This window comes from Protopterus annectens, chromosome 7.part0 (genome assembly GCF_019279795.1).
Source record: "Protopterus annectens isolate FY-2018-M chromosome 7.part0, PAN1.0, whole genome shotgun sequence".
In the NCBI taxonomy this organism is placed as follows: domain Eukaryota; kingdom Metazoa; phylum Chordata; order Ceratodontiformes; family Protopteridae; genus Protopterus; species Protopterus annectens.
Window position 1 is genome coordinate 735,781,846 of NC_056739.1, and position 12,971 is coordinate 735,794,816.

General features: G+C 41.6%; 1 protein-coding gene across 3 annotated transcripts in view; it reads left to right on the forward strand.

Moving 5' to 3' along the window:
- Nucleotides 1–12,971, forward strand: part of LOC122806658 (transmembrane protein 272-like) — a 104,072-nt gene that overhangs the window by 71,692 nt on the left and 19,409 nt on the right. For all 3 annotated transcript variants that reach the window (XM_044077262.1, XM_044077261.1, XM_044077264.1), the window contains exons 3-4: nucleotides 9,039–9,089; nucleotides 11,478–11,675. In XM_044077262.1, the coding sequence (XP_043933197.1) occupies nucleotides 9,039–9,089; nucleotides 11,478–11,675 (249 nt within the window). The remainder of the gene's footprint in view (nucleotides 1–9,038; nucleotides 9,090–11,477; nucleotides 11,676–12,971) is intronic.

Sequence of the window (12,971 nt, forward strand, 5' to 3'; positions counted from 1 at the left end):
GTGTGCCTCGGTGGGCAGAGATCACTTTTTTTTTCTAATGAGACGTGAAGAAAGGCTCCATGGTGGCACATTTAAGGGCTTTGAGTTTAAGTATTGTTAGACAAAATCTTAAGGAAAATACTATAAATGCATAGGTTGGGATTCCAAAAGGATTACTGCAAGGGAGAGCCTTAAATTGGCTGTTTCTTCTCCTCACGGTAAGCTGTTCTGATTTAGAAAGAAACCTGCTGAGGTTTCTTTCTAACAGAAGCCTTAACATGCAGGACAGTCTCTCTGCCAGAACCGCATGCTAATAAAAATGCTGCTGAACAGTGTGCTCACCCCCCCCCCCCAAAAAAAATGCCAGCAGTGCATATTAAACTACCGAGTAATTCAAAGAATCGCAGTAGTGTAAACTTTTTTACTGTTGACTTTCATAAGCCATTCACTCTTATGGCAGCAACTGAGGTGATGCAAGCAAGGTGTCTTCTATGCTCGTGTGTAGGGACGTAAATGAAGCTGCATGAGTGTGTGATTTGTGTGACTATCTATCTGGGTGAGGGGATGTAATAGTGAGTGTGTGTGTGTGTGTGTGTGTGTGTGTGTGTGTGTGTGTGTGTGTGTGTTTGTTGGGCTTGCTTTTTGCCAATGTGATGCATGGACCATTATAAAAGAGCTGTAGGTGATTAGCTAAAGTGGCATTCATGAACCTGCTAATGAGGTCTTGGTGATTTTAGTCATTTTCCTGCTGTAGACAATGCAGTCTTAACCAGTGGTATTGCAGCTATTGGTTATAAACTCTCAAGATGACTGCTTGGAAGTTTGAATTTGCCCCCGCCAAACATACTGCACTAAGGAAGATTCAAGTTTAGAGCACTTTTTTTTCTTTAGAGATGTGCAGACTTAATTCTAAGCTTGATGACCCAAGACTGGCCCTGTCATCAGTCCAGTGATAATGACTGCTGTAGCAATGAACCGCATCCTTATTCCATCTTGTATGTGTCTTAGTCCACTTTTTAGTGTAAATATCTAGACCTTCATAGGAGATGGAGCGCTTTCTGTGGTGAAGCCAACATGAACAGGCTGGTAGAAAGGTATGGTAATATATAACTAGCCCCTGTACCACTGTCTCTTCTCCAAATGACCCCCACAACTTGCCTAGTATTCTGAGCCTTTTGTGTTATGGCCCACTCTAATGAAGTGGTATGTATTGTATCTGTGCTGAACATGAACCCTTTACTTGTCTGTGATCCCCCCCCCCGTCTTTGCCAGTTGCACTTAAAACTATTTCCAAGAATTATTCCCTCCCCCATCCCTTACTCCCTACACACTATGCTGAGACAGAGACTTTTGTTATGGTTTGGCACCTTAAATCTGTATAGCATTCTGGCAGGTTTCTCTACTAAGCCCTAAGTAGTTAATACTACAACACACGTGTGAGTTTTAAAACTCCGTGTTCCTCTCGTGTACTTTGGTACTTCTGTTCCAATTCCATGGGGGCTGCAAAACAATGAGGATAGCACAAGCACCATGGAGAGGAACACCACTTTGTGACAATAATACTACAGCTGTCTCATTAAAACAGGAAGTGCTTTTGGAGAATGTGAAATACACATTTATTGCATGTTAAATAAGTGTTCTCTGGGCTAAATAGTGTTATCGAATAGGACAATAACTGCTATGATTTTTCAAAACTCTCAAACCCTGCTTGCCACTCTTAAAACGTGCTTTGATGGTTCCTCACCCATGTAGTACTACCTGCCTTTCTTTACCTGTCAACTAGTTTCCTACCTGACATTTTCATCCATTACACATATTCAGCTTTGTTTTAAAAAGAAAAGGCCAGACACACAATACAATATGGTATTCCAGACGACCTGATGGTGAGGGTGACCCAGTCACAGTATTGGATAAGACTCCCAGCTCCCCTAATGTCAGCCCTCCTCACAGCACTGAATCATGCTTGATCAATTCTATAAGACTACATGGAGGTTTAAACAAATTGTACAGATAGAGCAACTGAAAAGTGCTACCTCAAACACACTAGCTTGTCCATTTGGTTGCTGTGCAAAAGGGGTTAGGGAGTCACTAGCGCTCTGCCACAAATACAGATTAATTGGCCTCCTGGTTGTTATGAGAGAAGTTTGAAATGGAAGTGCTGTGAATAGCCATTTGGATGATAGCTGTCACATTTGATCTAGGGTATAAGGAAGAAAATATGGGGGGGGGGGGATTGTCAAAGACAGGAGGCATATCTGTCCACTTTTTTTCTCAAGAATATTAGACAAAGCCAAAAATAAGAGGAAAAATGTTTACTCTAACTCAAAGTTAATAGTACAACAGTATTTGAATATTAATTTATTTCCTGAATAGTAAGAAATTATCAAACTGTCTGGCATTGACTGGTTGTAATAGTCAACTTTCCAAGTAAAAAAAAATTACGCTGTAATCCTCAACTTTCCATGTAAAAAAATTACAATGGGTAGGACAAAAATAATTCCAGACAGTTGAGAGGTATGACGGCATGCTTGTCTTGCACTAATTGCCAGGCTACATGTTCAACATGTGTAAGTAAGGGAATGAAGGGTCTTGTGTTGACAAGTTGATTAGTGTGCTCTTACCTTCAAGGCCCATGTAATAGATCACAGAGAAGACGACTCGAAAGATCGTGTGATAAACATGCATACACTTAAATATGCCGTGCTTTCACCTTCCAGTATAACTGGGCCTCAAAGTAGAGGCACAAAATTGCATAAACACTTGAAAAACACCATGCAGAATCTGGAAGTAGGAGCCTCCAAATACAAACGGAGTTTCAGATAAAACAAAAAAAAAAAAAAAAAAAAGCTTTTGTCACCAGTATAAAAACTGTAGGTCATACTGGTGACTTATTTTTTTATCCAAGTCACCAGTATAACCTACAGTTTTTATACTGTGAAACTTCGTTTGGTATTTGGAGGCTCCTACTTCCTCTCATCAAACTCTTTCCTTACCCACAGCATCCTTATTCTCATAAATCAAGTAGTAACCAAGCCTTGTACTAATTTTCCTCTCCAATCTACTATCCCCCTTTCTTACCTTCACAAAACTAACCATTACCTTACCCACTAAACATTATCCAGTCTTACTTCCCTCTTCATAATGACTATGCTGCACAAGAATTTACACACTTACTTACTTTTTTACTTTTATTTCGCATGCTGATAATTTCTGCATTTGTTTTGTAAGTAAACCACTGCTGAATTTTTTGATTAGCAACCCCTTTGGACAATTCTCCTCTGAAAAGATGGGTATGGGTAACCTGCTCAACAAAATGTGAGTAAATATCTCAAATGCGCTTGGATCTCAAGAGAGCACCTGGAGAGCTATCATCTCTAGGATGAAAACAACTTGGCTGCATAGCAGTCCTTTCCAAACATACCTCTCAAATGTCCAGAATTTGGTAGAATGTCCAGATTTATTTGCCTCCTAGTTTTCTGTTCTCATAAAACATATGGCTTTTTACCAAAATCAGAGGATTTTAGTCTCTAATTACAAAGCACAAAATGAATTATTCAGATGTAATTGACCACAAATGCACCCCTGGTTAGCACTCGTATCCCAGTGATATGGGCAGCATGGAAATGTGTCGGTATAGACCAAACAAGGATATCTTTTAAGTTATTTGTATGCATACTGCAAGCAAGATCCTCTGGGATCAGTAGCCCAGTATGTACATATTTCTGGCTTTGACAAACTGGCCGAGAGGCATGTCTCTAAATGGTAATCCACATCGAAGGGTGTCATGCAGTAATAGGTTCATAGGTAGGTACTAGGCTATTGCCCAAGGGCCTACATACACCTAGTCAACAAGGTTCCCTGGCTTACGCCACCCAAGAAAGCTATTTTCCTGTGCCACTGAGCAGAGACACAGAAGTGATCCCTGGGGTGCATTTCCAATTTCCCATCCACTCATAAAAAAAGAGTGCTAATGAAGAACTTTGCTTGACATAGATGGGTAGCCTGTTCCAGAGTATGGGAAGTCACTGGAACAGGAATCTATCCCTCCAGCATGTCCTGTTTATTGTGGTGACAAGGTTTAAGTCCCTAGAGCGTGTAGCATGGAGGGATTGGGATTTGTTTAGGTATAGCATGTCCAACAGCTCTGGGTTTGACATAGCTTTATATGTTAGGCAAGAGATCACCTCGGGGTAGGCGATATGCTATGGAGTAAAGCTTGAAGCTGTCAGTGTAGGGCATTTGTTTGAGGCCAGTAATCCTCTTTGTGAGGTACTTCAGTGGCCTTTCCAGCTGCTGCAGATGTCTCGAGGTACATTCCAAAAGGGGCATTGTACGAGTGTCGTAGAGGGGAACAATGACCCCTTTTTTTTCCTGGATGAGAACCCTTTTATGATGTGATTGGGATTTGTTTAGGTATAGCATGTCCAACAGCTCTGGGTTTGACGTCGCTTTATATGTTAGGCAAGAGATCACCTCGGGGTAGGCGATATGCTATGGAGTAAAGCTTGAAGCGGTCAGTGTAGGGCATTTGTTTGAGGCCAGTAATCCTCTTTGTGAGGTACTTCAGTGGCCTTTCCAGCTGCTGCAGATGTCTCGAGGTACATTCCAAAAGGCATTGGTGTCGGAACAATGACCCCTTTTTTTTCCTGGATGAGAACCCTTTTATGATGTGTGCCACATAGAAGGACTTCCTGACTACTGTGGTGGTGTGACCATCAAAGGAGAGACTATGTCCACCTGGGTACTAAGGTCTCATCACACATTTAGTGGTAAATAGATTGCTGCCTATGTGGTAGTTCATGGGTACAGAGTTTTTATCAAAGGGGATGACACTGTACTTTTTGGCATTGAGCTTGAGGCCATGGCTGTGACACCAGGCATCTGTCTCAGTGAGGCTCTTCTGTAGGATGCCCACATCATTTGGGGACTTGACTATGGCTCCTAGTTTGCAGTAATCTGCGAACATTGTTAGCCAGTGACCTTCTATGTTAACCTGTACTTCAGAGAAGTAGATACCAAACGGGAGAGGTTCCAGGACGGAACCCTGTGGTACTCCACTTGTCAATGCTTTGAGGTCAGATTTGGAGTCTGCAACTTTTACAGTGTGGGTTCTGTCAGTGAGCCGGTTGGCAACCCATCTTGTGATCTAGGGATTTATACCTAGTTTAGTGAGTTTAGCTGTAATTTCAGAATGGGGGATGGTAGCCTTGGTGAGGTCAAGATAGGCTGTGTGAACCACCTTACCTTCATCTACAGCTTTGGTGACTGCCTCAAAGAAGTCGATCAGGTTCAGGAGGCATGATCTGCCTTTCACAAACCTGAACTGGGTGGGATCCAGAGTTTGGAGGTTACCAATGTCTTTGTTTATGAGTTAGGTTGATAGTTCCTGGGATCAGTGATGGCTCCTCCTTTGTGGAGTGGGATAACTGTTGCTGTGCACCATTAAGTGGGCACAAAGCCTGATGTGAGGCTATTATTGAACATGGTGCTTAAGTGGGGAGCCAGTTCATTCTGAAGTTCACGTAAAACGCAGCCTGGGATCATCATGTTATCCAGTCCCATGGATGCTGTGTTTTTGGCTTTAGACAGTGCAGCTTTTACCTGCATAATTGTGATTACAGGGACTCTGCATTCTTCTGTATAGATATGGGCCCTTAAGGGGGTGGGGGGTAACTATATCTGCCAGGATGTTGGCAATATCAGTTGGTTCTGTAATTTCCGTGCCTTTGTGCTGTAACTCGGAGCAGATCTGGGTGTTGCCATCGAGATTCTTGACATAGCTATAGAATGCTTTGTGGTTGTCATTAGAATTAGTGGCAATTGTTTTGTTTTCATAGCTAGCTTTGGAGGATTTTATAAGGGATCTCTGCTTCTTACTGAGGCTGACCAGGGAGCTCCTCCACTCATGGTAGTTTACTCTCTTTTTGCAACAGTTTCTTCCTTCTGTTGTACAGTTTGTTTATGGCAGGGAAAACACCAGATTGGCTTCCTTTAATTGGAGGATAGCATCTTGGTTCAGTTTGGGTAGCACGATCCTTGCACTCGTGTAAGTGCTTATAGAGTGCATTTGTGTAGGATTCAGCAGTTGTAATTGTATTGTCCATCTGCATAGATGTGCCATGAAGTTCACCACTTCTGTCTTAAGCATGAAGTTGGCTTTTGGAGAAAATTTTTACAGTGGTTTCCTTAATTGGGGGGGGGGCAGGATGTGGATACCAAGGGTGATTAGCTTATGGTCAGATCAGACCGAGGAGTTGACTTCAGGTATGGAACACAGGTCACTCATGTTGGTAATGACTAGGTAGTCCAGGATATTGTTGCCCCTGGTGGGGGTGTGGATAAGTTGATCCAGGGCATTGGAGTTTATGAATTCCAGAAAGTGTTGAGCTAAGAAGTTGGTACACGAGTAGTTTTCCCAGTTAATGGTGGGGTAGTTGAAGTCGCCCATTATTGAGTGTTTGGTTGAACCCTAATATTTTCCAGTACATCAAGAAAAGAGTGGGAATCCTGGGGCATGGTGGGGGATCTGTAGCAAGCTACAATTTGGATTGTAGTTTTGCCCAGAGTTAGTTGCACTTGGATAACCTCGGATGCATTATGCTGAGCAACTAGCCTGGAGGTGTGGATATCCTTAATGAATATGGACACACCTCCACCTTTGGTGTTTTGGTCCAGGTTACATGGCTGAAAAGTGTGGTATGAGTTATAGCCTGGTAGTGCAGGGGTGCTCTCTGGAGCCTTGAACCAGGTCTTGGTCACTGCACAGATATCCATGTTCTCCATTTTAAGGAGTGCCTTGAGTGAGTGCATTTTGAAATTTGGACTTCTAGCATTGAGTAGCATTACCCTCAGTTTTTGCTTGCCTGTTCCTATTGTGGTGGTGAATTTATTTGAACCTTGCCTAAAAAAGGCACTATAGGGGCAGCAAGAGCCTTAGTCAGTATCTGGTATCCCAGGGGTGACAAGTGCAGGCCATCTGTGGCAAAGCATTGTGGTCTGTCGACCATGTCATCTGAAGTGGACAGATACTGAATCCCCTTAGAATGACAGCAGAAGCTTGGCCAATTGTTGGAAGTCAAGCATTTTGTCCTTGTACTGCGGTATTATTCTGGGAGATGGCAGAATGCTACTCGGGGCTAGGGTCATATCTGCCTGGGCTACAAGATTGGAGAGCACTTTCATGTCTCTTCATGTAGTCCAGGGAGGTACGTCTCTGGTCATTCACACCAATATGGACAATGACAAGTCATATTTGTACTTGTTATGGAGTGACCTGAGTGCGTGAGTTATGTGGCGGATCCTAGCACCCAACAGGCAGCTGACTGTAACCTTCTTGTTTAGCCTGGTGAGAGACATTGGTGTATCTGACTAGAGTCACCTATGACTAGTGTGTTGGGTACATTGTTTTACCTTATTGGCTGTGGTCGAGGGGCACACTGAGTCTGTAGGCTGTGTCATTTGGGTTGTGTTGGGGGATGGAGGTTGCTTGCGTTTCTGCTTTTGGAGGTCTCTGTTGCTTAGATTATTATTGAGAGCCTCTGTGAATGTTTTTGTGTTACTATGTGTGGATTTTGGTAGTGTAGATTTAGTGAGACTATGAGTTTGGTGTGGTACAAGTGTTTACCTTCTCCTCATGACTGTCAAGTTCAGTCTTGGTTGGAGAGAGCTTTACCTCCAGTTTGGCTAGATCTGTGCATCTCTCACAGGTTGTAGTGTTGGGTGGGAGTAGGAGAGGGTTGTCTGTGTACATGAAGCAATTTCTACATTACCTCAAGATGCCAAGATTCATCAGATAGACAGGAGAGAACACTGGGTGCTGACCCTTGGACATGCCTGAATAAAACAAACTATTTTCCTCTAGATAAGTGAGGAAAGTTGAGTACAAGAGCTGTTTTTGTCTAAGCAAATGAGAAAAGTAAGTACAAAAACTGTTTTCCTCTAGGTAATGAGGAAGATTGAGTGCTATAGTAATTAGTGGCTTATTTAGTGCTGAGCATGAATAAGCAAATTTAAGTGCTAAAGCCTAAAAATCTGCATCTGCGCTAGACTAGTTACAGGACAGAAACAAGTTCAAAGGCAGGCTTTCAAATCAGAAAGTTGAGAGAGATGATTGCCCAAACTGCCATTAACTACAATTTCTGGGCCAGAACCACTCCTTATGTGGTAGACAGGTTACCTAGTGCTTACCACTTCCACTGATGAGCTAGAAGGCTTCCCTCCAACACGGAAAGGCTTGTGGGGGGGGGCTCAGAAGCTTACATACGGTTCTGGATACAGCAAATCTGTATCTGGAACACTAGTTACAGGAAAGGTAGGAAACAAGCTTGCAGGTACTTTTTTACAGAAAAGTAGTTAAAACAATTCACATGCAGTGTAAGCCAGCACACCTGAGTATGTAGCAATATTAGACCAAACGGTTTAAAAAAATGCAATTAAGTTAAAAAAGACTAAAAGTAAGTGCAGAAAGAGTTTATTAGGTAGAATGTGGTAAAGAGATGGGACTGGGGGAGTGTCCCAGATCAAATCCACATTGGGGCAGGCAACTGCAAAAGCCACCAAATCCAAACTACAAGCCAAAAATAAGGAGGGTGGGTGGACAAAACTGTTTCAACAGAGATCTAAGCATCAACTAACAGTACAGTATATGTTTTTGGTTTTAGACTTTGAAGTAATCAAGCCTGACAAGGACTCTCAAAATGACAACCGATAAACCTTTTATATACTAAGGTTGAGTGTGCCTTTTCCAGAAAGCACAAAGTAACAGTAATTTTTTGACAACTGTGCAGTAGTATGAGGGTACATCCCTATGTCAGAAGGATGCAGGAGGCTACCACTTTATTGGTGTCACATTCTGTGTCAGTCATATTTGGTACACCCTGAGTTAGGGTTAGGGGCTACATGCATTCATGCCCTGAAGAGATTGCTTATGCATTCAAACTCTGTGTGTGTGTGTGTGTGTGTGTGTGTGTGTGTGTGTGTGTGTGTGTGTGTGTGTGTGTGTGTGTATCTTTGAATACCATAACATTTTCATAATGTTGTTTTTCTTTCTCTTTTACTAGCTCTTGGAAAGGTCCTGACTACAGCAATCCCAGTGACGAGTCTGATACTAGGTAAGAGCCTGATCATTCCAGTTTTGCCTTTTGATAGTGTCTCCATAATGGAATTTGTGCCTCATGGTAATAATAGTAGAGGGTCAGGTATATAGGTGGGGTACGTGGTTATATGCTGACCTCCTATTTCTGCTCCCTGGAAAGGAGGAGGGGGAGGAGGCCGCTGCATAGGCATTGTGTTGTATACCTCTCCGGGCTGGATCAAATTTTGGATAAGGAAGCTCTTTGCAGGCATTTATGCAGCTGAAGCACAAGTGCCCATCCAGGTGACATCCTAGCACCCTTGTTTGAGGGGACACTATTATCCTAACCCTAAATGCCTTGAAATATGGATTCCACATCTAACTAGCGAGGAAAATAAGTTAAATTAGGGCAAGATGAGAACCTGGTCTACTCGACTACCTCCATCTTGAGTGCAACTAGCAGACTAGATGAAGACTGCATCCTTTTCAGAATCCATATTTGGATCATGGTTCTAGAAAACTGGGAAGCCTTCTGAATGCAGCCTGAAGGAGTGGTACTGAAACTGGTTCAGAACCCTGAGAGTTGGAAAGGACTGCAGACATGAACATAAAGCACTTGGTGGGGAAATGTACCTAGGCATAAGAAACTGCACTTCATGGGTTTCAAAACCTGCGTACTATGCTTGTGTTTTTTTTTGCAGCAGTTAACATAAAAGCCAGCTCATGTTGCTCCAGGCCAAGCAGTTTCTTGTGTTTTCCTCTCTTCGAACAGAATTCACAACTAAGCAAGCGGCAAACTCTTCTGCATGGGTAGATATTGGGTTAGGAGTTCTGTTTTCGCTGCATCTTCTGTATAAGAGAGCTTTTGTAGTACTTGTTTGGCCTGTTGGTAATTGTTTCTCAGTAGTACAGAACACCATGTTTATGCCTCCACTTTTGACAATGGAGCCAGTTTTCATATTCCTGGAAGCACATATTTACAGGGTCTGTGCAAGTGCCATTTTCTACATTCGGGTTGGTACAATTTACAGGGATCTTTTTGCTGCTGAAGGAACAGCTTCTTAGTCCATTTTTCTAACCACTGTGGCTAAAAGGTTTATCCTGCAGCAGCCATTGGGTTGGAGATTGCATAGGTCATCCTACCAAAAGAAAACTCTCCAGTGTCAAGACGTATCATTTCCATTACCTCATGCACACTTGATGGAAGTCCGTAAAGAAGACATCTGCCTGCTGGCAAACTTAGTCATCAATTTCTCTGAACTCTGAATTATAGTAAATTTTTAATGCATGAAAATATTTTTATAGTGAATGTAAATTAATTTGTTTGTCTTAGTTGTTCAATTTAAACATTTTTTATTCCTATTTATCCAATATTTGGCAGTTAGTAGAAAAGATTAAGGCCCAGAGCTGTTGCGTGCTTCCTGTGTGAAATGGCACAGGGTTTGATTCCATTTGACTCTGAGCAAGAAATTTTAACTTTAGCAGACAAATATTCAGGATCGCTCCTGAAAAGGGGTATTTGTGTCCAGTGAGCCTTCCTGACCAACAAATTAAAATATTAACAAGACTTTTATACCATATTGAGTGTGTGTGTTGTGCCCGCACAAACAAGTGCCAAAAAAAGAAAAAGTGGTGTAGGTGTGAATGAGTTACACAACCTTTTTTTTTTTTTGGGGGGGCTCCAGTTTCTGAAAATGGCCGCTATTTTCTCCTCTTTATTATTTTTCCATATGTTGCTCTAATTCCCAACTATTGTTTGTGATAAATGTCTCTGTCTCTGTCTCTGTCTCTGTCTCTGTCTCTGTCTCTGTCTCTGTCTCTGTCTCTGTCTCTGTCTCTGTCTCTGTCTCTGTCTCTGTCTCTGTCTCTGTCTCTGTCTCTGTCTCTGTCTCTGTCTCTGTCTCTGTCTCTGTCTCTGTCTCTGTCTCTGTCTCTGTCTCTGTCTCTGTCTCTGTCTCTGTCTCTGTCTCTGTCTCTGTCTCTAGAATAGCTGTCGCAATTAATATTGTTTCTACTGCTGACTGTGCTATTTCTGTTTTCCACTGGTTGTTCTGCAGTCGTAAACGTTGAAGAAATTGTGTAGGTACTAATGTGGTTGTCAATACAGTTATAATGTTCCCATTGCTTTTGAGCCCAAGAAAACCTACACTGTTGTGAAAGCAAAACCAATAACCAGGAAAAGACAGAGGTTGAGGATCACTGTGTTCCCATTGCATTAATATTACTGCTTTATTGCTACCCCTCTTTAGTGCTGTACCTGCTGCTGTTGGTAATGTCCTACCAGCACTCCAGTTTTAGTGTGCTAACAAGACCATATCCCTTCTGCTTGAAATGAGAAATGTTTTAGGCTTGTGATGTAAAGTCTATAACCTGCCTTCTTGCTTGCTATCTGCTGATTATTTCTCTTGTCTTTTTTTTACGACAGGTATCATTTATTTAGATTCTTGTCCAAAGCAGTTTATGATACCAATATATCTCATTGTTTCTGGGGGAGTGTATATTACATTCCTTGGCTGTTCCTGTATTTTGGGAGTCTGTTGGAGCGAAAACGAGCAAGGCTACAAATACAGATGGGGTTGCCGGTCCTTTCCTTTGTTGCTGCAGTTGGCATGGTTTATTGCAGGTGAGTGTATTTTAACCTGATTCAAAAAAATATAGCTGTTTGTTCTGGAGACTTGTTAAACCAACGTGTTTAAAATCCTCAGGAAGAAGGGGGAAGTGGTGAAACATAATGGAAGAGCTCAACTGCCTGTTGCATTCCTAATGATTGGTTAAATGATGTCTTCTAGGTAGGAGGCAGTCATTTTGAACAGTATGTAACCCACTTGTGATGGGAGGCAGAAAATATCAGGACGTAAATTGTACATGGTGTATCTGAAAATGTAAAACTCAATATCACAAGTGCTACATTAATTATCTCCAGTGGCTTTCAGCACTTTTAATCTGATTTTTTTTTTATAAGGGCCATACTACCTTCTGAATGAGCTGACTCTTATGTCTGAGGTCTGGCTTGGCTGAGCATGTCTTAAAAGTCCTAAAAATTTTTGCATTAAAGGCTTAGTCAAATTTCTTTTCTGCATAATTTTGAGCATGAGGAAGTTCAACCCTTCCAAACATAACAAAGGTCAGCATTTGGCAAATGACAGCTAAGCTATTCTTGGAAGCTTATTTGGATCTGAAGTGATTTATGCAGCAGTATGGTGTAAAGGTTTTATGAAGCTTCATTTTAAGTAGAATACTATAACCTTCAGTCAACTAAAATGCCCTCATAATAAGGTTTGCTCTGTCCCTATCATAATATACCAGTTTGGTTATTTTTGGGAGAGATATGATATTCATTCTGGAGAACAGGTGAACAGATTATTAAACTGCATTCAAGCAAATCTACCCAACGTTTCTTTGCTTTGGCAAGGAAGGCTTTCAAAACAATCTCATTGTCAGCCAATGAAATTAATGTATCCAATGACGTGACTTGACCTGGAAAAGTATCTGCTTTAAAGTACACAAAGTCCTATTAATCAAATCACCTCCCCTAATAACATCAAGCACTTCTAAAACTACATTTTAAAGTGATTTTTCTGAACCTTGGGGGCAAAAAATCTATTCTAAGTGATGTGACTTCACAAACTGCTGTCTTGACTTCATCAAAGTAACTTTTGGCCACAAAAATCATTAGTTAACGTATTCACTGCCTCTAGTGCATGACTGTCCTCATTATGTAATCTCATAGTTCTAAGCATCTGGCGTTTTGTTTTTACTGATATTCCTAGGATACATACTAGTCCTTTGAAGAATATGATTTCCTTTACGTGGTTTCTTATAAATCCTGGTAGTAACATAACTATACTCACAGTAACATCGAGGAATGCAAGTCGATTCTCTTGAATAATTAACGGGTAAAGTGCAAAAAAAAAAAAAA